Source organism: Rhynchophorus ferrugineus, unplaced genomic scaffold (assembly GCF_030347505.1).
Source record: "Rhynchophorus ferrugineus isolate W39M unplaced genomic scaffold, kcgeb_rfMv2 rfM2, whole genome shotgun sequence".
In the NCBI taxonomy this organism is placed as follows: Eukaryota; Metazoa; Arthropoda; class Insecta; order Coleoptera; family Curculionidae; genus Rhynchophorus; species Rhynchophorus ferrugineus.
This window is the reverse complement of record NW_027472581.1, coordinates 82,422,050-82,449,131: the sequence shown is the minus strand read 5'-3', so window position 1 is coordinate 82,449,131 and position 27,082 is coordinate 82,422,050. Positions and strand designations below refer to the sequence as shown.

Below are 27,082 nucleotides of genomic sequence, written 5' to 3'. Positions count from 1 at the left end.
GTGAAATGATGGAACCATATTTCATCCATTATCACATATCGACGCAAAAACTCAGGTTTATTACGCTTGATCATCTTCAAACACTGCTCCGAATCATCAGGTCGTCGTTATTATGTGAATGAATGTGAAAAATATTATGTGAATTATATTAGAGTGAATTATATATTATACACGTTCAGTTTATATCTTTAGTGTCTGCTATTTCATTCAGTCTCAATTTACGTTAATTCAAAATCATTTTGTGGATTTTTTAAATGTTTTCGTCGGTAACAGCCTCTTTAGAGCGTCCACTGCGTTCACCGTCTTCGGTGCTCATTTCACCACGTCTAAACTTAGCATACCAATCCGTGATGGTTGATTTTCCTGCGGCAGTGTCTGGAAACTCGACATCAAGCCAAGTTTTTGCTTCAACTGTATTTTTCCTATCAAAAAGCAATATTTCATCAACAGGCGAAATTCCTTTTTACCCATTTTTTTCACAATAGCAAAAGTTCGCAAACTAATGATCCGACAGCTGTCAAATTTATACACGAATCTGTTGAGGGTCAGGGCTAACTAAAAAATGGATTTAGATCTAGTAGTGCCATCTATATGTCAGGCCAGAGACTTTTCAATTGATCTGTTATATAGAAGATTATTATTTATTGTGAAATTATAGCCACTCCTCCACTATGATACGCCACTGATTGATTCACAAAAATTAATTTAAAAAAATTAAATTAATTACCATGAATAGAGCATATCAAGACCTTTTGACCATTGAGACTCTGAGTAGCTGGCAGTGGCGTAAAAACTTTCGTGCCCGAAGGCTATCGACAGATTAGTAGAAATGTTGGACAGAATTCTCCTATTTACTTATTCTTGTCCTGAAAATTGATATATAACCGCAAAATATACCTTTTCATTAGGAATACTATAATGAACAAGCTCTTTATAACGAATGTTTAATCATTGCAAAATATAGATAGTAAGTGTTTTTAAATTATTTCACTTTTGTATTATTTAGTGACTCTAAATGTATATTTATTTAATTAGGACTTCGGTATACATAACCTTTTCAAAGTAGCAGTGAACTCACGTCATCTCAATTTATGACGTCAAAACTAGGGCCGTTTTGTTGCCGCTTTCAACGTTGACATTTTACGCAATTTAATTAATTTTACTCGCAAACTAATAATCGGACAGCTGTCAAATTTATACACGCATCTTTTGAGGGTTAGGGCTAACTAAAAAATGGATTTAGTTATGGTAGCGCCATCTATGTGTCAGGCCAGGGACTTTTCATTTGATCTGTTACATAGAAGACTATTATTTATTGTGAAATTATAACAACTCCTCCTCTGCGCTACGCCGCTGGTTGATTCACTAAAATTAATAAAAAAAATTAAATTATTCACTATGAATAGAGCATATCAAGACCTCTTGACCACTGAGACTCTCAATTACCTCTTAAAGAAACCTATTTTTTTAATATAAATATCTTTCAGGTATGTACTATGGTGCTAGTATTTGTCTAGTATCGTTCGCTTCCGGTCTATCGGTAGTAACCCTCAACATCTACCATCGCGGAGTCAGAGGCCAGGCGGTGCCCAACGTCGTCCGCTCCATCGTGCTGAAACGTATCGCTCCGCTCGTCTTCATCAAGTTCGACAACAAACCGAGAGAATCGAAAATGCAGGTAATATAACGTCCGGTCCCCCAGGTCCCCCCGGCGTCCTAATGTAATCGATAGGCGTTTTTACCTTCGCAGGAAATAAATCCCAGGACGGGCACCAGGCTGGATTGCCAATGGCCGTGGCCGGACAAAATGCCTCAGGAGGACGGCTGTTGTTTGCAGCAACGGGCCCAGAGGTCCCCCAGGTTCGCATCGAAATCCAGAGGCGACGACCTAGGTGAGTCGATGATGTAGGCAAAAAATCGAGTTTACAAAAATTGCAAATGAAATTTATCGTCGATAAAGAACACGCCATCAGTAGCCGAGAGTGGCGTAAAAGCTTTCGTGCCCGAAGGCTATCGAGAGATTAGTAGAAATGTTTGACAGAATTCTCCTATTTACTTATTCTTGTCCTGAAAATTGATATACAGTGTAACCTCCAAAACCAAAACCGCAAAATATACCTTTTCATTACGAATACTATAATGAACAAGCTCTTTATAACAAATGTTTAATCATTGCAAAATATAGATAGAAAGTGTTTTTAAATTATTTCACTTTTGTATTATTTAGTGACTCTAAATGTATATTTATTTAATTAGGACTCCGGTATATATAATCTTTTCAAAGTAGCAGTGAACTCACGTCATTTCAATTTATGACGTCAAAACTAGGGCCGTTTTGTTACCGTAACGTTGACATTTTACGCAATTTAATTAATTTTAACTTCGATATATAACAGCATTCCAATATAAATAAAATAATGCAACAGAAATATTATTAAAAATAATGTATTTTAACATTACTATGGTATCCCCTAAAGGCTTAATACATCTAATAAATAAGTGTACATCCGAGTAATGTATTTTATTTTCATTAGAGAGCATATTTATCTTTTATTTAATTCTTGTTTCCTTCGTTGTTGTGTTTTCTCATATATATGTTTTTGATAACATCTTTATTAGATACGCTTAGTACAATCTTAATTATAAATTAAGTTATTACTACATTTCTTTTGTAATGGATTAATTCACAAGCAAGACGAATGCAAGATAAATACATCAATATATTCCTCAATTATAAAATTATAATAACTTAAGCTATACGTTACACTAAAGGTATACACTTTATACAAGTTCGTACGGTTTAGTTTGCTTCAATCTTCTGACATCCTGCGCGCTGTCCAGCAGTTGTATTGCTTCTACTTTAGTATGATTTAGTAATCTTCTTTCGTGTTTCAAGGCGAAGTCTTGGATAATTTCGCAAATGCATTTGATTTCCAGGTCATCGGGCAGTTCTTCGTTGGTTATGTAGCTACAGGCATTGGCAATTAATCGAAGAACCTTGTTTTGTCAGCGTTGAATGGCTAGTTGATTTGAATTTTTAGTACAACCCCATATTTGCGCCCCATAGGTCCAAATTGGCTTTATGATTGTCCTAAAAATCAACCTCTTTGATTTTAGATCATGTTGAGAGTATCTTCCGACTAACCAGTATAGTTGTTTTATTTTGGTTCTAATATGTTTTGCTTTTTGTCTAACATGATGTTTGTTTCATATATATGTTCTGAAGAATTACACACATACCTCCGCTGTTATCGCCCTGTCTTGGTATTACCGGCATTGAATCATTATCCCACATCCAGAAAGTTTCCTTCGCTCACTGTCACATTATGAGTCACTATTCGAGTCTTTCGAGTATTTTTCTGCGTGTCTGATAGGAGTTCATCTATAACGAAAGGTGTTATTGTAGAGATTGTATTACTTGCCACATATCCAAACAGTTCTTGCATATATAACCTTTCTCGGCCTGCATATCTACTACAGTAATTCTTTGCCACATCCCATAACAATTAGATTTTATTGAACATGCAGTGATAGGAAGAAAGACGTTACACTCTCTTTTAAACTCTTTTTATTAGCATGTTACCAAGCGTCTTGTCACCGTTTTATAAACATTTCATAAACTTAATCTTGAGCTAACATCAAGATATGTATAATCTGTTCAAAGTTATTTTGTACGTGTGTCATTTAAATTTGTGACATCAAAACGTCGCAATGTTGCCGCATCAACTCTGAGTTTTAGTTCAGTTTGGCTTTGAAATACAACAAAATTCTAATCTAAATAAAATAATTGAACAAATATGTTATCAAATATAGTTTATTTTAACATTCCATTAGCAGTTAATTATACAGCCACAATAGTTATCATTATAAGTTCCTATCACTACTGCTTTCAAGAAGTTTGCATATATCTGACAACTGGATGATTTTGACAGGCTTATTTTGTTTACTTGTTCGAACTAATCAGCCATCATTGTAACTCCTTCTGACTAGAATAAAATGAGAAGAAAAATATTGTCTGATTCTAAAACGAGTTTACAAATTGCGGCAGGCAATACATTAAACATCTTGAAGTCATATGTACAAAAAAACATTGAATAGACATAGATATAGATACTTTCTCCTCGGTGAATCCTAAATTATATTATTTCTTTTTAATTTGAGAGATTTTAGTTACAGTGGCCATACTAATATTCAGTGCAGCTGCGACACAATAAAAATATTTGTAATAAATCTCCAGTAGCTTAATATGTAATAGTACCAATAATTTGATGTTTATCAAAACAAGCAAAACGCCAAAACAACATGTGTCGGTTAACCTCTTATTACTAATATTTTGAGGACATTTGACAACCGAGCAACTATAGCAGGCTAATTCGGTTACATGTTCGAAATTATCAGACAGTTTTGATCTCTTTTTTACTGGAATGAAATGAGAAGGAAAATATTGTTTGGTATTAAAACGAATTTACAAACAGCAATAAGCAATACAATATACATTTTGATGACGTATGTTCTACTGCTACTTTTTAACTTATGCTTACAGGACAAATACAAAACAGAATACATATTTATAAAATAAATATACTATACAAACATAAATTGTATAAAAAAACGCAATGGTGAAATATAAAAAAATAGACAAAATTTTTAAAAAATAACATAAAGGTAGATATAATATAATAATGATGTAAAAATTATAGTTCATAATACATGATATATTAATATATATAGACAAAATATAACGTAAAGGTTATAAAGATAAAATAGTCTGTTTTATCTAAATTAACATTAGATATGAGATAATTCGAATTAAATAGAATATTGTAAATATATTTTATGTAAATAATATATATTTAGAAAAGTTTGTTAAGGTGATTTGTAGTAAAAAGTCTATCTCGAGTAGACTTTGGAGATTCGCATGATAGCAAAACATGTCGAACCGTATTTACTAGTCCATAATAATCACATAAAGGAGGAAACTCGTCAGCCATAAGATAGGAATCTGATATCATACATTTATTTAACAGGGTCTGCTCATACCTTTTAGTAGACAATATTAAAGAAGCAAAAAATCTTGCTTAATGAACCATAATTTGTTATCGCCACGCAGCAGGGTTCATTCCAGTTGTACAAGATGATTTATTTTAGTTGTAATAATGGGATATAGGTCCATGTAATATGGGAAACTGGAAATATATCTGGCACTTAGAGTGGCTTCTTTAGCTGCGAGGTCGGCTCTCTCATTACCTTCTATATCCACATGACTAGGGTACCCCATACAATTTTTGAATTTTCCAACACCAGACACTTTCGTCCAATAAGAATGTGGTAGATGTTATAGATGCGGACGATATGATACAAAGTATTATTGACCTTCTTTAACAACTTTCACATCTTAAATTCTAACACGTCAATTGAAAAGTCCCCGGCCTGACATATAGATGGCGCTACTAGAAATTATCTTAAATCCATATGTTTTTTAGTTAGCCCTAACGGCCCAGTCTAATCATTAGTTTGTGAATTTATATATAGAATAGCACTTTGCGCGAAGCAACTTTTGCTATTGTGAAGAAAATGGATAAAAACTAATTTTGCGTGTTGATAAAATATTGCTTTTTGAAGGGAAAAAATACAGCTGAAGCAAAAACTTGACTTGATGCCGAGTTTCCGGACACTGCCCCAGGAAAATTGACCATCAAGGATTGGTATGCTAAGTTTAGACGTGGTGAAATGAGCATCGAAGATTTCGATGAACACACTGGACGCCCAAAAGAGGTTGTTATCGACGAAAACATTAAAAAAACCACAAAATGATTTTGAATGGCCGTAAATTGAAATTGAATGAAATAACAAACACTCTAAAAATATCAACTGAACGTATACATCATATCATTCACGAATAGTAGGGTATGAGAAAGCTCTGTGCAAAGTGGGTACCGCGCGAGCTCACTTTTGACCAAAAACAACGATGAGTAGATGATTCTGACCAGTGTTTAAAGATGATCAAGCGTTATAAACCCGATTCTTTGCGTCAATATGTAACAATGGATGAAATATGGCTCCAACATTTCACTCCGAAGTCGAATCGACAGTCATCCGAGTGGACTACACACGATGAACCCGCTCCAAAGCGTAGGAAAACGCAACAGTCGGCTGGCAAGGTTATGACGTCGGTATTTTGGGATGCACATGGAATCATTTTCATTGACTACCTTGAAAAAGGAAGGACTATCAACAGCGACTATTACATAGCGTTATTGGGCCATTTGAAGGACGAAATCGCCGAAAAACAGCCGCATTAGAAGAAAAAGAAAGTGCTGCTTCACCAAGACAATGCACCGTGTCAAAAATCCATGAATTGAGCTTTGAATTGCTTCCTCATCCACCGTATTCTCCAGATCTTGCCCCCAGCGACTATTTCATGTTATCAGATCTCAAAAGAATGCTCGCTGAGAAGAAATTTTCGTCGAAGGAAGAGGTGATCGCCGAAACTCATGCCTATTTTGAAGCAAAGGACAAATCGTAGATCGGGGACTTTTCAATTGACCTGTTACGCAAGAAAGTCCTTGTTGTTTGATGCTAAGTAATATAAAGGCTGCTTATAATTGTTATAAAATTGCAATGACTGAAAAACGAAAAAGATATTTATGTGGAAAGTGTAGTGAAAAGAAAAATAATTAAGTATGTAGACAAAAATTCCACAAAAAAATTCCATAAATACAAACCTAAACCTCCCATCGTTAGAAAATACAGAAAAACACCATCTTTAAAAAATATCAATAATTTGCCAACAGTGTATACATCAAACACTAAAGCTTCAATGACTTGTGATGGTTTTAACAATTGGTTTAAAAATCTTGGTAATAAGATGAAAGAAAGAAAAAGAAAGTTTCTTAGGTTTTTCCAAAATGGTACTGCATATGAAGACCTAATTCCTGATTCTTAATCTAACAGACCTAAAAATACAGTACTTGTCTGTAAAACTCTCTTCAAAACTTCAACCACTAAATCATCATTCAAAACTTCAAAATGCAGTATAGAAAGGAAGTTGTCAGATGTTATCCAGATATTGAACACCAAGCACCAACTACAACTAACGTGTTACAAACCTTGTGTATTATTACAAAAAGCTTGAAGTCAAGCCACTGAAATAACAATGACAAACTATTTTAAGAAGAGAGGATTTAAAGTTCCATGTGATAATGAGAACGACTACTTGCCATTCATCGAACTCTGCTAAGGCCCGGCAAAGAATTAAAGAGGAATTCAAACTTCAAGAGACAAAAAGTTCAAAGAGTTTGTTAGCTTTTATGATGATTTAACCATCTATGGAGAACTTACTGATTGATGCTAAAATTGTCACATCTGTATTTCCAGTTGCCAATGAAGAACCGGAAGAAACCGAGGAAAAAGAAAGTAAAATGAATCAACATGATTTTACCATAAAAAATGTTCTCAAAGCTGTAGATGTAATAAAATATGTAACAAGTACATATTTTAGGTGGTTTTAGGTACATAAAAAAGGTGTTTTAAGTAACCAAGTTTAAGTAAGAGTAGGGGTGTCGACCACCGAGAATAATATCATATTATAAACCTTCAAAAAAACAATTCCAACACACTAATTTATAATTTATTAAGTAAAATTAATTAAATGGTTTTACTTAATGTTTAAGAAACATATTTAATTTTTTTTAGTATCGAAAAATTAAAAAAAAATATCACGGTATATATCAGATATACCTCTATATCGATATTTTTTCGGCATCTCTATAATGGTGCCTTAGCTTTAACAAGGTATGCAGAGAAGAGTATCTACATAATGTTTAGGTAAATAAACAGGTTTTCTTACCTTGTTAAAACGAATCGTAGTTCAACCTAAAGTCTACACATCTCATTGTAACCACATTGTAATAAATAATTTGGTATAAAGAATATTTTCTACTTTCTTTCGGTTTCGCTATATGGAGGTTGAACTGTACATAAAATTTATATTTTGGCGCATTCACCATTTACTTTCACCATTTTTTCTCAAATATATAATAGAACACATGGTTTAGTCTAATATCAAATAAAACTGAATGAAATCTACAATCTATTTTCCGTTTATTGGATTAGCCTAATTATTTTGTGTCAAATATTGTTAATATATTCGAATATAAATTAGTTGGTATACATTACATTCGCCATTTTATCATGACCGACGCCACGCATTCGCCATTTTAGTGATAATTTTATTGTTTTAGATGTATTCGAGAAACATGTCATGAAAATTCTACAACGTGTGCATCAGAATATCGATAAGACAGAACTCAGAGTCATCGAACAAGAACGAAAAGAGTTAACCGAATTGGAATGGAAGCAAACGTCCATCGTCCTTGACAGACTGCTTTTAGCCGTGTTCTTCTGCATTACCATCATTACGTCTACTACAATTTTATGTCGCAGTCCTCAGGAAACAGCCTAAGACAATTCAATAATTAATGAAATACCCACAGTTCAAATTAATGATTTTTTATCAAACAAAATAGACTGGATTTTAGGCTACTAAATATTATATTTATTATATTTCTTCTTATTACATATAGACTATTTGAGAAATATAACTCTTATACCATTTTAAATAATAAAATAAAAGGTTCCTGTATTTTTAACTACAGTCCAGGCAACCAGAAAAACACTACCACTATGGTTGCTCAATAATATATTATATGTAATTTTCTGTTTATAATCGGATGTATAGCATATAAGATATTCAAAATAAATGTAAAATTACAGTTTACTAATAACACAGTGTGTATATATTATTAGGTGATGTAGATTAGTGTTTATATAGACAAAACTTCAAAGGTTGTACCACCTACAGTAGCAATACAAAATTCGTCAATTGACACATTTTATACATTAAAAATAAATGTCTTGTTCAAAAACGATGAAAAATTTGGAAAACTTTTAAACATTTAACGTATATATTAAGAACTAACCTCGATGTCCATATATTCAAAAACCTATAATCATATTAAGTATGATTTTTTTTGTAAAAATGCTGAAAGAACTTTTCAAAAATGTTGTTATAAATAAGATAGTATTTAATTTCGTCTTCCTATAATATATTTTCTTAAAAAAATATGTTCTTCTAACTCAAACATCAGTATCATGTTTTTCCACCTGCAATTTCTTAATTGGTGTTATTTTGTTGTAATTTGTTTAATTTATTTTTCTTATTTTTCTATAATTTTAAGTTGTATTTTTAATATATTTTTTTTGTTTCAATATTAATCACACAATGCTGGATGCACTTTTTTAACTCATAAAAATCGTCAATTTTTCTTTTTAGGCTTATAACAAAAATATATCGCTTAAATATGGAAAGGATTATATCAAGTTTTCAAACCTATAAGATTTCTATTAAAAACTATATTGGTGTTTCTATATTTAAATATTTGGTTGGTGATTGTTAAATAATGCTATAATATTCAATAATCTATAATAATTTTTAACTGTAATTTATTTTTTGTGATCGTTCAATAATGTTCCTGTGATTTGTACATTTCCTGTAAGCATAATATAATTTATTGTACATATATTTTATTTATACGTTATGGTATATATTGTCTATGTTTAATGATAAAATAAATGTCTCATTATGAGAAATATTGTTTTTATATATATTTGTATTTAATGAATTATTCAATAAGGAAACCCTGGACCCATTCTGAAAACGAATAAATGTATTTACTGTAAACTGGCGGAGGTGCGGGTAACAAAAATTTGTTACTATAAATTTCCTTGAACAAAGATATTTCGTACGAAAACTTAAAGCTATTTTGCAAAATTCTGGAACATATAAAATTTGCGTTAATAATTTAAATCAATGTTTATATATTCCCAAAACTGTAATGATATTTATGTAACAAAAACTTTATTGTTTGGTAAAAAAGAAAATTTTTCAATAAATATTTGTTTGTATTGACAGATTAAATATAGAAATTGTAACTTGTATTATAAAAACTAATTCTTTTTTATGTTTTTTATTGCTCAATAGCTCGAAGTTCATTAAATTGGTGAAGGTGTTTTAATGGCTGAAATTCAAATTTTTTCTTTAAAAATATAGATCAAGACTTTGGGTTCGAATCATTCGGATGTACGATTAAACCTGTATTCATTTACTAATTATAACAGGATAATTCGATCTGAAATTAAATTTCGAATCATATCGAATGTAGAAATAGTTTTATTTAACCATTATTATTAGTATCAAATTCGAAGCGTTTATAAATCGAATGTAACTTTTAATACATTGTTTAATTGCTTGTTAATGATATACGCTACTTTACCCGAAAAGCTATAAAAAACATAAAAAAATAGTGTTTCTTTTAATCAAAGTATCAATTTTCCGTTTTGATGCTTGCAGTGACGTTTTTGTGTCTATTAGTTTTACGATTTCATACAAGTTTCAGGCATTACAACATATGTGTTGTTAAAAAATAAAATATTGTTCGATTGAATCGCCCTGTAAAAAGCAGTATTGACTTTTTTAATGTTTCACCCTATTCCAACCGCCTACACGCCAAGAATGAGTCCCTGGGCTGTCTGGGAAAACAGTCATGAATCGGCTGACGTCACTGGGCATTTCCACGACTACGTGATTCATAAAGTTGAGCCCGATTTGCTGGTTGCCCGTGTGCCAGGCGCATTTTCAATATAGCGTCGTCAACAACGGCGGTTAGGTGCGTTTTTACGTTGCGGATTTCGATTCCGAAATAGACCGGTCCCGTTTCGTCCCGGCAACTTGTTGCTGGATTTAGGCGTAATGTAAAAATAGTCCGTGTCGAATTTCACGGCGTTCTTCGTCGAAATCCGATCGGGGAAGGATTCCAGGCAAGCCAACGTTAGCAATACGCCAAGCCCAGGTATATTGAATATAGAATAACGCCCTGTGATAACAATTGTCAGGTGAAATTTCGATTTTCGTCCCATTTTCGACAGCGAGCCGACAACAGTGCGCACACAGGGCGTAATGACAAGTACATCGATGTTGCCACATACACCTCTAATTCCAAAACCATGTGATTTTTGCTAGAGTTTCATCGTGATTGCGTTATAATTATACAAAATTAAGGGTAATTGAACTCATCTAACAAGATTTTATTATAAATGTGTCAACAGAATATTTAATCTTTCTTCACAAAGTGATATATAAATATCGTCCGGTCAATGCGAGTTATAAAAAAAAAGGTGTGACAACAGCGTCGCATATCGAAATCGAACGAATACGTAGACTTATAACGTCGCCGTGAATAGTGCTGAGTAGAAGTGAAGGGAAAAAAACGCAACAAAATGGCAAACAAATAGTGGAAAAAACGGTTTTTAGTGCGTTCAATGTTGTCGCGAAATGTTCGGGATGTGCATTTGATGGGACAACATAAAAATAAGGCGCGGATCCGAGTGGTGTAAACATACTGTTTGTGTGCGGAGGTACGGCAAAGATGGCTGGACGTTAAGACTTGTCTTTGTGCGTTTTATATCAGCATGAGAGAAGATTGGATTCGGAAAGGAGGGCGGATCGAGAGGTAACTGTCAGCTAGAGGGTACAAAAAAAACAATCGAAAACAACGTACTCTTTTAACTCCATAACACAATATGGACAAGAACTTGACGACATATTTACTTTTGGGAGACGACTCCCAAACCTTACTGTTTACTCGTTGCCTTACAAAACTTACAAACTATTTTTATTCCATCGTGAATACGTGTACTTTTAAACATTTCCACCGACCATCTATTAATATTACACCGCAAGTGATTACCATTTCACAATACAAACGCATGGAAAATGTTTAAAACAAAAAGTTTATTTGGCGCTCCCCAACAATATTTCAACAATTAGTAGATGGTATCTGGCAAACATTGAGTCCTGTTCTGAACCCACATTGTGTAATTGATTCATTTAATAATTATTAATATATTTTTATCAGTATTATTTGTCGCACTGTTCCATGTTGTTTTATAGTCAACAGAACACATCAGTTCGTTTGAAAAATGTTCTAAATATACATCATAATGCTTCATAGAACCATATAAGATAAATTAAATAATATTGTATTGTAGTTGATTAGACTTTTTAATAGAAATTTTTATCAAATTATGTTTTGTAATAATAATAATTAATACATTTTATCAGTCTTATCTATTAAGTCGTTTTATAAACAAGATATATATATATATATATATATATATATATATATATATATATATATATTTGTTTCAATTTTAGTTTGAATATATTCCGTATATTTTCATAAATTAAGTACTTAACACATTTCAAGTTATAACACATTTACTGAGATATTCTAAATACGCTTTTATTTTAATATTTTTTGGTGTTAAAATGGTAAACAGAAATTTTTAGGATATCCTGATTAATTTTACCAAATTAAATCCGTTCTAACACACAATTAACTGTAATCATTAACTAATTATACATACTTTATATGTGCATGTATTATTTGGGATTGGTTCATTTAATAATAATTTATATTTATTTCTGACCTTGTTTAACAGTTGAAATCATAGAATAGCTTTCAGCTGTATAAATACAGTAAAACATTATATTGTTTAAAGCAACTAGATCAAATGTAACGAGAAATGGAGATGTAACGGAATTTTTTGGGTAATTAGGCGTCGTCGTTAATACTTTAAATGTTCTTGAGCTCATCACGGAATCTTTTATGCAAATTGGTGTGTTTTGTTGCCTGTAACAGTTTATATTAGCTGTGTCGTAGATAACATACGTGTCAATTATTGGTTTTAATTGAAACAGACAGAGATAATTAAAATCCTTTGTATCGTATGGTTTATTTTTGACTGTGTATATAAAATGAACCGTTAAATGTTATAATGTTTGAACCCATGTTATCTCATTTTTGATATTGAAAATGAATTGGTTTAGAAATCAGCAATAATATTAATAATTATAGAAATCGAATATTTTTACTAAAAATGGCTGTTGGAGCTGAGTAACTAACGGTAATATAAATAAGATACGTTGAAATAAGTTGAATTAAAATTTCATTGAAAATTGAAATTCTTGAAACAATAATTATGGAAATGTATATAATGTTTTCACATTTTTTGGTTTCACATGGTTCTTTTTATATAAATCGCATCTACGTAATAAATACTATAGCAAAACTTGAAGAGCTCTTTGGAGTTTTTAGTTTCTATGGAGATAAATTTCTTCTATGTTGCATCGAAAATGTAAATAAGCACCTTTTTTGTGGTATTCGTGGTCCAGTTATGCTTGTTTATATAACTTTCTAAACGGAAATAAAAACCTTCATTATTCTTTTAGCACATTTTTTTCTTATAACATAATCATTTTCCATTAAGGACTTAGGAATACCCAAAGTAAAGGATTGAGTGAATTAAGTATTTTCAACAAATCACAACAATTTCTATTAGATTTCGATACTCATAAACAATTCTCTCTTCTTCATAAGTAATTCAGTATTATTTGGTTTATTAGAAGTTTATTGCTGACTGAGATCCGGTGTAACTTATTCTTCTGCGAATCCACTTTTATAATTTATTTATAGTTATTCTCATTGTTTCTAGATCTATTTTAACAGTCCTGACTTAATATGGGCGTTTTCAATAACAGCAGGTCGATATTGAAATGGAGTGAAGCAAGCTGTGTATTCGGTATTAACAAAATTCTGTTTTTATTTAATTTATAATGCTCATATATGGTGTTACGTATGGAATATGACGTCATTTAAATGTCCTCTACGACTTCTCAAGGTGGCACCGGCCCGGGTGAACTGATTTTCTTTAATTTGAACCGGGTGAATTTGAGCGATGATCTGGATTATTGTAATTTTAAGGACATCAGTCAAGTTACGGCTGATCACCCTCAAATCGTTCATACATCTACTATGATGTCCATCCAACCAAATGTCATTCACTTTCATGTCGTTCAGTCTGGACCAGAAAAAAATATTTATTATAGTTCTGGAAAAAAACCACTTTACTAACTTTTTGTCGATGCATTGTTCTCGTCTGTAACTTGGCGTTGTTCCATATGCGCCAATTATTCTTATTCCTCTAAGAATGCGCTTCGTTGCTGATGATGATATTTCTATCAAAATCAGTCACTCATTTTGATTGTAAAGTTTTATTATTTGGTGCTGATCAATCGCGTATCTTACCATGGCGACTTGGCATTAGTGACTGAGTAATAAGGAAGAGATCAAACACACGTCGCCAAAATGACATAACCGCAACGGGCTAGAAACGTCCACCCGCCTTTATTAGAAAAAAATGTATTCAGACGAATTTGTATATGACTGGCAATGAACGTTATCAAAATATATGATGTCAACACGTCGCAATGTTGCCGCATCAAATTTGATTCTTACTTGATTTTGACTCCAACATTTAATACAATACTTGCAGATTAGAACAATAAAACCAAGATAATGTTATCAAATATAATTTATTTTAACATTATAATACATGTGTTGTATGTATTGTCGAAGTACTAAAACTACAGTTATTATATTTACAGTTAACTGTCTTCCACACTACCTGTGAAGTAGAGTTCTAGGAACGTTTTTTTATGTAACAGTATCCTCTGGAGGTATAATCCGTATTTCCCTTTAGGTCTTGTTTCTTTCATTGTTTTGTTACTTCCTGTGTATATTTTCTTAATGCATTTATCTTTGGGTCTATAGTCTATTCAAAGTTTTTTTAGTAATGCATCATGGATATTTGTGACGTCGAAATATTGCAAGGTTGCCGAATTAACTCTGAGTTTTAGTTCAGTTTGGCTTTGACATACGACAAAATTCTAATCTAAATAAAATAATTGAACAAAAATATTAAGATATATAATTTATTTTAACATTATAGTAAATCTAATACATATATTATCGAAGGACATAAAACTACAATTGAGACACAGCTATAATAGTTTGTAGGTTAGATTTGTTTTATTTACATTTAACTCTTTTCCACACCATCCATGAGGTAGAGTTTCTAAGCGCGTTTTTTTATGTAGTGGTATCCCTCTGGAGGCCTAATCCACCTAATTAACAGTTGTATATCTGAGGAACGTATTTTACTTTCATTCAAGAGCATATTTACTTTTTTCGTTTAGTTCTCGTTTCCTTCAATGGTGTGTTTACTTGTCAAGTCATCTTGGTATCACTGTATATCTTATTTCTTCTACTTTCTGTGTACACCATTTTTCATAAAATTAATCACTGAATTCTGTCTAATGCATTTACCATATCTACAAAACAGTTAGTATTCATTCTCTCCTCATATGTTGTAACCTAATGCTCATGTTTAATTTTGAACAATTACAATCATATCTGTGCACACAAGTCTTTCACGCCCTACAATACCATTTTCTACAGTTATATTCAATTAATTATGTGCATACCTTTAGTTGTTTCCACTCTCATCACTCTGTCTCAGGAATTTCTAGCATTGCACAGCATTATCACATATCCTGAGAGTTTCCTTCAGTCACTTTAACTTTCCCACTCATTGTCCAATTTAATCACTAAATTGTTAATTTCTAATCTGCCTGAAACATTCCTGATAAATTCCACCATTTATCAATTACTTCCTCTGTATGTCTAATCGATTCCATCCAAACCCAAGGTGTTATGGTTCACAATGCTTCCTTCCACATACCCAAACAGTTTTAGATGGAATATCCTCCCTCGACCAGCAATATATCTGCAATTAATTATTAATAAATATAATGATCAACAAAACCTAATCGAATGCTATTGTAACTTTTACCTTTTTCCATCAATTTTTGTTGTCATTACACTTTTTTTGTTACCGTCTTGCCAAGAGTGCCACAATAAACCATTCTGAAGTTTCATCAAGATACACAAATTCAAATTTATCTTCCTTGGTCTTATTTTATGCCTTTAAAAATTTAATTCTTTTTAAGGTAATGTCTGAAAGTTATATTAAACCTCTCCGAGGGTTATCTTTTCACCATTTAAACCCTATGCCCTGTAAGAGTGTATAAAAGGATGTCTTATATCCCTCAAAAAGCTTCATGTCCCTAATTCTTTTATATATACTTTTCAGACAGACTATTTTCTCTAAAGTAATCTTATTAAATTATGTTTATGTCGATAAAATAGTTTGTGTACTTCTGTTCTTATACATTTCGTACATTTGGTCTCGAAAAGAGCCAATATCAAGATGGTCAAGATTTGTCATCCACTTTGTATGTAGACGGGTTTTCTTGGGTGAATCTAATTTCCAACCAATCTCTAAATTGTTAGTTTTCAATCTATGTAACACTTGTTCACGATTCCACCATTTATTGATTTCTTCTTCCGCTTCTTCTGATGGAATTCATACAGACTGAAGGTGTTATTGTAGACAGTACTTCTTTCTACATATCCAAATAGTTTCATCCCAAACTGTTTCAACGATTCATTTGAAGGCGTGGTAACATTTTTTTCTTTAATCATCTTTAATAAAAGTAAAATTAACTGACTTTCACTTAAGAACTTACGAGTATTGCTATTTATATTTTGAACTTTTGGGAATTAGGCCGGGTGAATGGAGGTAAAACGAAATAAAACAGTGAGGGTTGCATTATGTCACCGTTAGTTATTGATGTTAAATAAAAACAGAGAAGTACAAACGATGAAAGTGAGGGGCGTAATTTTACCTGAAGAGACGCTTTGGCATTTGATGGTGGCACGTCTGAACTGAACGATTGTCAGTGACTAAATGATTTAAAGTACCCTTCAATGATATCCCAGATAAACATCTCGGTGTTAAAAAGGCAGTAAATTATTAACGAACATTGTTTTATTGCTTTTCGAAATATTCTCCATGATGATTTGCATGCCCTTGAAACAATCTTTGTAACTGTTTTTCCACTCTGACTGAGGTCATGATCTCCAAAACATGATTTTTTGAAGCATCACCCCCAAAATAGGTGGTTGTTTCAGCCGATGTATGAGAGCTTGTATTGTCCATATGAATAACAACCATTGTTTCACCATAAACGTCACACAATTTTCGATGAACCTGCTGCCCTAGAAAAAGCAAAATATGGCGAAAATGACTCTCTGAAATCTCCATTTTCAAAGCGCAATAACGTTGGACTGAGTAAACAAATGACGCTGCCTTTATATTTAGAATATTCTATGGAAGGTTACCTTTCAAACGCGCCATGGCGTTTACATGGCCAATTACTTTTTCTCCAATCGCTTTTCTTGTGATTATTCTATATAAACAACATCTCAGCCTTCAAATAATTATTGCAGTAAAAAAATCAATCCAGCCCAATTAAACCTCTTCCAAGGACACCGTAATTCCAAGGAACGAACAAACGTCGATTTTTCTAACCTCTAAAGTGTTTCCTATTTCGATTATAAGATTGAAATATCAGAAAGTGATAAAGTAATTTATGTGATGAGTAATAAGTAATAAAGTATTTAATTAATTCATGTTTTATAAATAGAGCCGTATCTAGCATATATTATGAGCATTTCAAACGCAATACATTATTTTCTACGCAAGTTATCTTACCAAATATGTATATAGAAAACGTTATATTGCATAGATAGAACTTATTTAAAGCAAATTAACATTGTTTTTAATCAGTGAAGGTTTTAAATATTTGGATGTGGGATACGTGCTATTGAAGAATAATTTTTAAGGAAACTAATAAATATATTTCTTATCTTGTGATTGGTAATAGTTATCAGCTAACAATGTTTGACTAGGCTCAGAGCTTTCTCAGTCTTTCTAAGGGAACTATCTATCTAAGGATAGTATGTTCATTTTTTCACCTTAAAAGGGCATTTATTAAATAATTGATACTATATGTATTAATCAGAATATATCATTTTATAAAAAAATCTTTCTGCGACGTGGTCATGCTGAGTCGAAAATGTAAATATAGCCTATTCAAAACAGTAGTGACACGGGAGACCTGTCAGAACGTCACAATGTTGCCGCAGCAACTCGGTGTTTTAATACATTTTGGCTCTGACATATAACAAAATTTTAATATATATAAAATAATGAATCAAATATGTTATGTATTATAATTTATTTTAACATTATACAATTACAATTAATTATACAGCCACAATAATTTATAGGTTAGAGTTGTTTTATTATATATACATTGAACGTTTTTCCACATTAGTATAGGTAGGATTCGGGGCGTTTTTTTTTATGTAGTGGTATCCCCCGAAGGCCTATTCCACCTAATTAACAATTGTATATCTGAGTATTGTATTTTACTTTCATTAGAAAGCCTATTTATGTTTTACGCTTAGTTCTTGTTTCTTTCGATGCGATGTATCCTTGTAAATTCATTATGATATTACTATATTTCTCTTTAGTTTGTCCTCTGAGTACCTGTATAAATTTTTCTTGATAAAACTTCATTTAATCACTGCATTCTCCTTAATGCATTTGCCATATCTGCAAAACAGTTAGTATTATTTCTCTCCTCGTTCATGTTAAACAAATCTTCATGTATATTCTAAACAATAACACACAAGCTCATAAAGCTTTCACACTGTATAATACAATTTCCTACAATTAAGTATATTAATTGTATATTGACCTTAGTTGTTTCCTTTTTCATCACCCTATCTTGGTAATTGTCAGCATTGAATCATAAACCAATATTCATTAAGTTTTATTCAATCATTGTCGCTTTCTGAAACACTAACCAAGTTAACTAAGCTATTTATTTCCAATCTATTAAAAACTTGCTTAAGATTCTACCATTTGTCAATTTCTTCTGCAATATGTCTGATCGAACTCACACAACCGAAGGTGTTATTTTCGAAAATGCCTCTTTCCATAAATCCAGATAGTTCTCGTTTGAATGAATATCCTTCTCAATCTAAATGTCTATTGCAATACCCCATATCAACTTAATTGGATTAAATATGCAGTGATAGGGAGGAAGACATAATAGTCTGTGGTCATAACGTTCAGTAGTCTGATCTACCATGTATCTTTTCTCAGGCTTATTTCTAAAAAAGTAAATTACATAAAATGCGATTAAATAGTTCATATATATTTACCGAGGAACAATTTGAAAGAGTTCATTCTTTAACATAATTTCCTCAAAACTTATTTTATGTACTTTAAGCCATTCCTTAATTGCAGCCTCTGCTGATGCACTTGTTGGGATTTTATTAATTTAAAATTTAAAATAATTTTAAAAAATTATTCCATTAAACCCCTTTGTGGATTATCTTTACACCACTTAGATCCTATATTACTGTTTTTTTTATATTCAACAAGCTGATCTTGATTCGTCACCTATTTCGCATAAACACGGTTTCTTTTTGGTGAATTTAAGGTTATATTTTTTTTTTGGGATATTTTAGTGACCGTGTCCGTACTAATATTCAGAGCATCTGCAACGCGCATAAAATATTTTCAATAAGAACCCCGGAGATTTGCAATTTATTACAACAAAGCGTTAAAACAACGTTTGCCGGTTTATAATCGGTAATTATAATATTTTGAAGAATTTTGCAGACGTTTGAACGGGCAACTTTTGCAGGTTCTTTCGGTTACATGATCGAACTTCTCTAGCAGCATTCTATTTCATTTTAAATAGAATAAAATGAGAAGGATAATATTGTCTGACTGTAAGACCAATTTACAACTTTGGATAGACACATATTGAAGACAGAAGGTCTGGTGGGTCTGCTGGGTGCGGCTGAACCATCCATGATCCAGGTGCAACAATGTATCATTCAGAGCTCTTGCTGAGCGTTGTCATGCAAGATGATTTTGCTTTCATCATCTGCAGTAGTAGTTTAATTAGATTTTTTTAGCAGCTTCTAATACACCACCCCTTGTTGATTCCACAATATACACAGAAATACTTTATACCCATGAATATTCCGTTCCGTTTCAGTATTTAGTTTCATGTAGATGGCCATCTTGGATTAATCTATCGCACATAAACATCTGGAAACAGTCGATTATTCAACTGCTAAGCTGTCTGAAAGTTTTTTGATAGTTTAGACTGGATTTTCATTTTGTATGTCTTGCAACTGTTGTTTATGCATTCTAGTTTTTTTTGCCATCAAACATCTTCGAACATCAATATAACCACTTTTGAATTCTTGAAACAAAAATAATAAATATCGAATATGAAATGTGCGTGTTCCATTTTTGTTTCCATTAACATCTGCATACAGTGAATCATTCAATAATACTAAATAGGAAACTGTTATTTTAACACGTGGGCTGAAAAGTCCCGGGTCTAACATATAGGTGGCGCTAGTTTTTTTTCCATTCACCGCCGTTTCAGTTAGTACTAACCTTCAAAAAAAAACTGTTTCATAATATTCTAGTCATCAATTTGTCAGTTTTTGTGCTAAGAGTGTCACTACTTTTGTTATTTTCAAAACAATGGATCAAAAGTAATTTCGTGTTTAGCGTTCAAGCGAAGCACTGGCTTCAAAAGTGTTATAAAAACTCCGCTTCATCAGAAACAGCAATAAAGCCATGATGCAGAATGCAGTGGTGGTCCAAATGAGGTGGTAACACCAGAAAACATAAAAAAATCCACAAAATCGTTTTGGGTGTAGTTTTTGGCCAAGTTTAAACTTAAAATCTGAGCGGATAGCAACTGGTGACAGACCTATTTTGAGGCAAAAGATAAATCGTTTTACAAAAGTGATATTGAAATGTTAGAGCAGCCTGGAATGATTGAGTGACTCTTGATGGAGAATATGTTGATGAATAAAGCGAATTTTGAACAAAAAAAAAGTATTGTGTGTTATATAGAGAAATGTGAAATCTATCGGATTGATAACAGTTAGGCTAAGTTGTTTAACAGTTGTGAACGTTAATACTTCGCATTTTCAATATATATATATCGATGTTTAAAATATATGCAAGTACCTAATAGATCCTCATTAATAATTGCATTATTGGAATAAAATTAATTAGTGGTCGATATTGGACCTAAATTCATTAAGTTAATTGTGTCAGTTTCGTAAAAAATTAGAGATGAACAAATGAAACACCACTAATGATATTTAGTCAGAATAAATTGAAAAATAGTATGTTAACACTTGACCTATCCCTATCTTAAAATAACTTCAAATTCTGGAAATGTTATGAACAATGTGTTTTTTTTTTCGAAACTTATTTAATTCCCGGTATTTTTACTATCAGAACTAAGTTAAATATCAATTTCTATGAACCACCAAAATCAGAAGGCGCTGATTAAATTATAATAATTAGTAATAGTAAAGAAAAGAAGTTATTTAGCTATATTATTAATATTTTTGACTAACTACATCATACATTAGATATGTTTTGTACAATTTTAATTTATAAAACTAATTTATTATTATTGTCGTATTGTTCTTGCAACAATATATAAACAGGACAAATGTGGGATAAATATCATATATCATCAGGCATTTCTCTCATATTAAAATTAAATTAGACTATTTAATATAATATTTATACACTATAGAATTTCAAGTGGATTCGCTTCAATCTTCCAATTTCCTGAATGTTGTCCAATAGTTTCTACTAGCGTTGGGAACTATCGACTGAAAACACCCGAAACAGCCGATAGTCAAAAATCTAGCGACTAGTAAAATAGTAATTACTATTTTCAGTCAAATGCACTGTTCGACTGTTTTTTCTATTCGTGATGTCAGACGGAGATGTACGAAAGGATTATAAATTGTGAGAGAGGAAAAGACGGAGATAATTACTTGAGGTAGTTTATTTTATATGTGCTTGTGTTTTCCAACGGTAGTATAAGCGAGACGGAGATGTATAAATTCCTTCACGTCTTAACTTTAAAAAAGAAAAGGCAAAAAATAATTACTGAATACTATTATAATAATAATACATAACATGCAATTTATAATTTAAGTTTAATCGAAATAGAATTACTTTTATATTTGAATGTTCTGTGGATCTGTAAAAAGGAATTTTTCCTATGGAATGGAATAATACGGCACAAATGTTTTATTGTATTTTAATATATTAATTGCTATTTTCAAATAGTATACTATAACAAATATAGACAATGCAATAGAACTTAAACAAAACCTAAGCTATTACATTAACAATCTTGAAAAATATCGTACCAAAATGCTATAATATTAATATACAATATATTGTTATTTACAAGCAAACTACCAAAAAAATCATAAAACTAAATATATTACATATAAATCTATGTAAGCATAAATTGGGTACATTTTTGTCAAGGTCGCGACTATGGCGACCGAGCCAGAACGTTAAAAATCAATCGAATGAAACTAGTAGAACCAAAAATCACCAAACACCAAAGTCACTGATAAAGTAGTAAAATCAGTCGAATTAAAAATATCGACTGAAACAGTCGATAGTCAATTACTAAACAGTCGATAGTTCCCAACACTAGTTTCTATATTTCTGTGATTTAGTAACCTTATTTCATATCTTATGGGTAAAATCTTGAATAACTTCGTAAATCCATTTGATTTCGAGGTAATAGAGTAGTTCTTGGTTAGTTATGCAACCATAAGCATTGGTAATTAATCGAAGAAAGCTTTGGTACCGTTAGATTACTAGTTGTTTGGATGATTTAGTGCAACCCCATAAGATCAAATAGGCTTTATAATAGACTGATAGACTACTTATACAATTTAATCTATCATAGGGATGGATATTGAGGTATTTCGCTGATTCTGCTTGTGGAATTGGGATTTTAAATGAAAATGTATTGTTTTTGACTATTTATTATACTTTTCCACCGTTAAGGTAATTGCTATAATTTTTCATTAAGTATCTTCTTCATTAGTTCTACCTTCTTAACAAATTTATTCATTTCAAGCTATTATTGTGGCATCTTGCCCATACAACTAACTGATGATTTATTTTAATAATTAATTAATGTAATGATCATAAAGCAAATAGACTTAGGATGCAATCTCCCTTGTATAAAATTGTTGCGTGTCTTAACCACCTGAGGTCGCGCTAATTATAGGATATAGGGAAATTAATAAATAGAATTTTAATAAAATATTTTATTTAAATACTAGTTAAGATTTGTATAGAACATTTTCAAAATACATTAAAAACCACTATCTAATCGGACAACTGATAATTCATTTAGTTAAACAACTAAACAACAGGTCAATTGAAAAGTCCCTGGCCTACCATAGTAAAACACATTTTTTTGGCAAAATTATTTTTTTTTATTCAACATAATTCCGTTCAAGAGTGATACACTGATTATAGCGACCCTTCAACTTTTCGATACCATTTTTGTAGTACGATTTGTCCTGTGCTTCAAAATAGGCCTCAGTTTCGGCGACGAGGAAGCAATTGGAAGCCCAATTCATCGAGTTTTACCATCGTCTTCACTGACTTGTGACACGGTGCATTATCTTGGTGAAGCAGCACTTTCTTTTTCTTCAAATGCGGTCGTTTTTCGGCGATTTCGTCCTTCAAACGATCCAATAACGCTATGTAATAGTCATTGTTGATGGTTCTTCCTTTTTCAAGGTAGTCAATGAAAATTATTCCATGCGTATACCAAAATACAGATGTCATAACCTTGCCAGCCGACGTACAGTCCACTCGAATGACTATCGATTGGACTTCGGAATGAAATGATGGAGCCATGTTTCATCCATTGTCACATATCGATGCAAAAACTCGGGTTTATTACGCTTGATCATCTTTAAAAACTACTCCGAATCATCAACTCATTGTCATTGTTTTTGGACAAAAGCGAGCTCGCGCGGCATTCACTTTGCACAGAGCTTTCTCATACCCAAATATTCGTGAATGATATGATGCACACGTTCAGTTGATATTCTTAAAGTGTCTGTTATTTCGTTCAATTTCAATTTAGGGTCATTTAAAATTATTTTGTGGAGTTTTTTAATGTTTTCGTCGGTAACCTCTTTTGGGCGTCCACTGCGTTCGACATCTTAGATGCTTATTTCACTACGTCTAAACTTAGCATAGCAATCCTTGATGGTTGATTTTCCTGAGGTAGTGTCCGGAAACTCAGCGTCAAGCCAAGTTTTTGCTTCAACTTTATTTTTCCCTTCAAAAAGCAATATTTTATCAACACGCGAAATATCTTTTTTCCATTTTTTTCTCAATAACAAAAGTTGCTTCACTCAAAATGCTATAATTCACAAAATAAATGATTCGATAGCTGTCAAATTTATACACGCATCTTTTGAGATGAGATACTAATCCACCGGCGTTGCCAACCTTTGTAGTTGTTGATGGTGAATTGGTGGTGGCCTAAAGGGTCGTAGCGGTCGCCACAGATTTAATTCTGGTAGCGCCATCTATGTGTCAGGCCGAGGACTTTTCAATTGACATGTTATTGTTATTATATGATAGTTATAATAATACATTGTTATTGCCTTAAATATTGTAAACTAAAAACTATATATTAAAAACACGTTTTCCAATATAAACTTAAAAATACAAGGTTTAAATTTACTGAATTTAAGAGTTACATATTTGAATTTCGATTACGAAACCTCGTTTTTTTACAGGTACATCATATAATATAAGACAGTATCCATATAATATTGCAGCCAATCAAACTTTTTAAATTTTGCGCTTTGTTATATATATATATATATATATACTTATACTTGTTTTCAACCATCAAAACAAACAACCCCTATTATTACTTATTATATCGTCTTACTCGGGATGTTGCATAGTTTAGATAATATAACATAATAACAATAGCAGAAGAAAAAATATGTAGTCTATCCACAGTAGCAATGAACTCACGTCACCTCAATTTATGACATCAAAACGTCGCAATGTTGCCGCATTTAACTTTTGTCACTTTCTAACTTCTGATCCATTTCAGTCACATTTATTCTTTATGTTTTGTGATAATGATGAGAAAAATAAATGTGAGCAAATGTTTTTCATATCAAATTTTTGTTCCACATTTTTGGCCACCGTTTCCCTCTGGCGCCATCTTTTGTTTGTAATTAGAAAGTCTCTTCAAAACTCCTTCGGGCCATTCCTCTTCATGGATTAAAGGAAATCCCTGCCCAGTATACATTTTACCAATAGAAAAAAATGCAAGCATATTATTATTAGTATAGCATACGTGTCTAAAAAGATGATATTTGCAATTTTTTATTACCCTTAATAGTTCCACAATAAGTATTTGTTATGTTTATATTATATATACATGGCATGTAGAAAATTACTTCATTAAGTGTTCTGCTGTATAAAATACTATTTGAATTAATTAGTCTTATTCTAAAGTCTATATATGTCCAATAATCAGATCGGATAGTGTTAGTCTACGCACTATGAGTACATTGGGATGCACTGACAATCTTTCGATGTACTTCAAACAAACACGTTGTATCGCTTCATTTGAAACTTAGTACGGATCATCGACAATGGCACGCAATACTTTATTTGTAACCGTTGTGTAGTGGATATATTAGACTTGCTAGCGGTTTTCCATAGTTAGATTCCATATGACCAAATATGTTTCGGTATAGATTTATACAATAATATTTTGTTATCTAATGATAACTTGGATTTGTGCCCGATAAGCCAATACATTTGGTAGTCCAAGTTGTTTCCGTTTGGCAAGTATGTGCTTCTTCCAAGTTAGGCACCGATCTAGTTACATACCAAGATATTTAGCATCCTCTGCTTGAGAATTATTGATATAGACTGGTGAACATGTTCTTCTACGGGGCGTAAAAGTTATATGACTGGATTGTGTTTCGTTGGCTTTTATACGCCACCTTTTCAGCCACATTTGTATTATCTACATTTGTACTGTGTGTTTGTAGGTTAATTGGTGCCATGGCTGGATTTTCATGATAGACTAAGACTGCCGTGTCGTCGGCGTATGTTGCCACAGTGGTTATTTTTGTTGTAGGTAGATCGGCTGTGTACGAAATATATAGTACTAGACGTACTATTGCATGTAATTCGGTATATTCATCGCCTTGTTTTACAGTAAAGTGACGATCTGTGACGTAAGATTTTCGTAGCTCATAATCCGGACGGAGGAGAAGTTTCTTTAATTTTAATAACCTGCAATCCGGTATGCCATACTTTATCAAAGACATCTATTTGAAAAAAAAATTTCCTCTACAAACCTTACTAACAAAGGAACGATTTGCAAAATATAGCTTGAAAAAAAAACATATTTTTTTCACGAAGCTATTGATTATAGTCCATAGGAAATGAGATGTACATTTTTAGCACAATAGGTTGCCTCCAAATAAACAAGTGATGAAATAAGTTATTGTTATTTTTTTATTATTATGTAAATCAATCATTAGACAGTTGTGATACAAACCTGTCGAGTGGAGCCTTGACGCGGTGATGTCAAACTGACGGCGTGTTGTCTTTTCGCCACATTTTTAGATTGAAAACCGCGTTATGTGATGAGTATTTATCCCATAATATAATTTACAAGTAAGTTAGAAAATATAAATCTAGTATGAAACGAAGTAGTATAAAATATGTACGAATATGTCGGTAATTCCTTCCCGTTTTTTTTTTCGTCTTAGAAAACATTATTTATAGTGGAGTTTTAATTACTAATTACATTTTGCCCATCTCCTAGGTAAGTTATGGCTGCCATTACAAAAGAACTGTTTTTCATTTGAGCTATGCCCAATCGATGCGAAAAGGTGGTAGTCGGATGGAGTCACGTCTTAAGGGTATGGCGTGTGCGATAACAAGTTCCTGTTCAGTTGATTTTAACTACTTCTTTGGATCATTTTGCTGTTTGAGACAGCGCGTTATCAAGCTGCAAAATAACCTTATTATGTGTTTGAGCGTACTGTGAACTATTTTGGTTGGAACTTGATTCCTCCAGAGACAAAGTAAAAAGTGTGGCGTTGCAAAAGATGGACCGGCTTCACCAGATGATATTTCTCGCTTGGGATTTTTTAAATAAATCCATTTTTCATCTTCCGTTACTATTCAATACGGAAATAACTTCCTTTTATACCTTTGGGGCAGCATTTCGCTGATGATTTTTCGATTTTTTTTATTGCATGTG

The 27,082-nt window shown here is 32.1% G+C and overlaps 2 protein-coding genes across 52 annotated transcripts in view; both read left to right on the top strand.

Annotated features, from left to right (window-relative positions):
* The window catches only part of nAChRa5 (nicotinic acetylcholine receptor alpha 5 subunit), a 123,958-nt gene extending 115,361 nt beyond the window's left edge, over positions 1–8,597 (top strand). Inside the window, exons 7-9 of one of the 2 annotated variants that reach the window (XM_076396602.1) lie at positions 1,488–1,678; positions 1,733–1,892; positions 8,244–8,597. In XM_076396602.1, coding sequence (XP_076252717.1) covers positions 1,488–1,678; positions 1,733–1,892; positions 8,244–8,464 — 572 coding nt within the window. In that variant the 3' untranslated portion in view covers positions 8,465–8,597. The remainder of the gene's footprint in view (positions 1–1,487; positions 1,679–1,732; positions 1,893–8,243) is intronic. The other variant, XM_076396601.1, reaches the window with a different exon arrangement.
* A 2,101-nt stretch (positions 8,598–10,698) lies between these two features.
* The window catches only part of Hipk (Homeodomain interacting protein kinase), a 64,805-nt gene continuing 48,421 nt past the window's right edge, over positions 10,699–27,082 (top strand). For 42 of the 50 annotated variants that reach the window (XR_013004516.1, XR_013004514.1, XR_013004513.1 and 39 more), the window contains exon 1: positions 10,699–11,570. The gene's annotated coding sequence lies outside the window, so the exon portion shown is untranslated. The remainder of the gene's footprint in view (positions 11,571–27,082) is intronic. The other 8 variants (XM_076396571.1, XM_076396556.1, XM_076396569.1 and 5 more) reach the window with 3 other exon arrangements.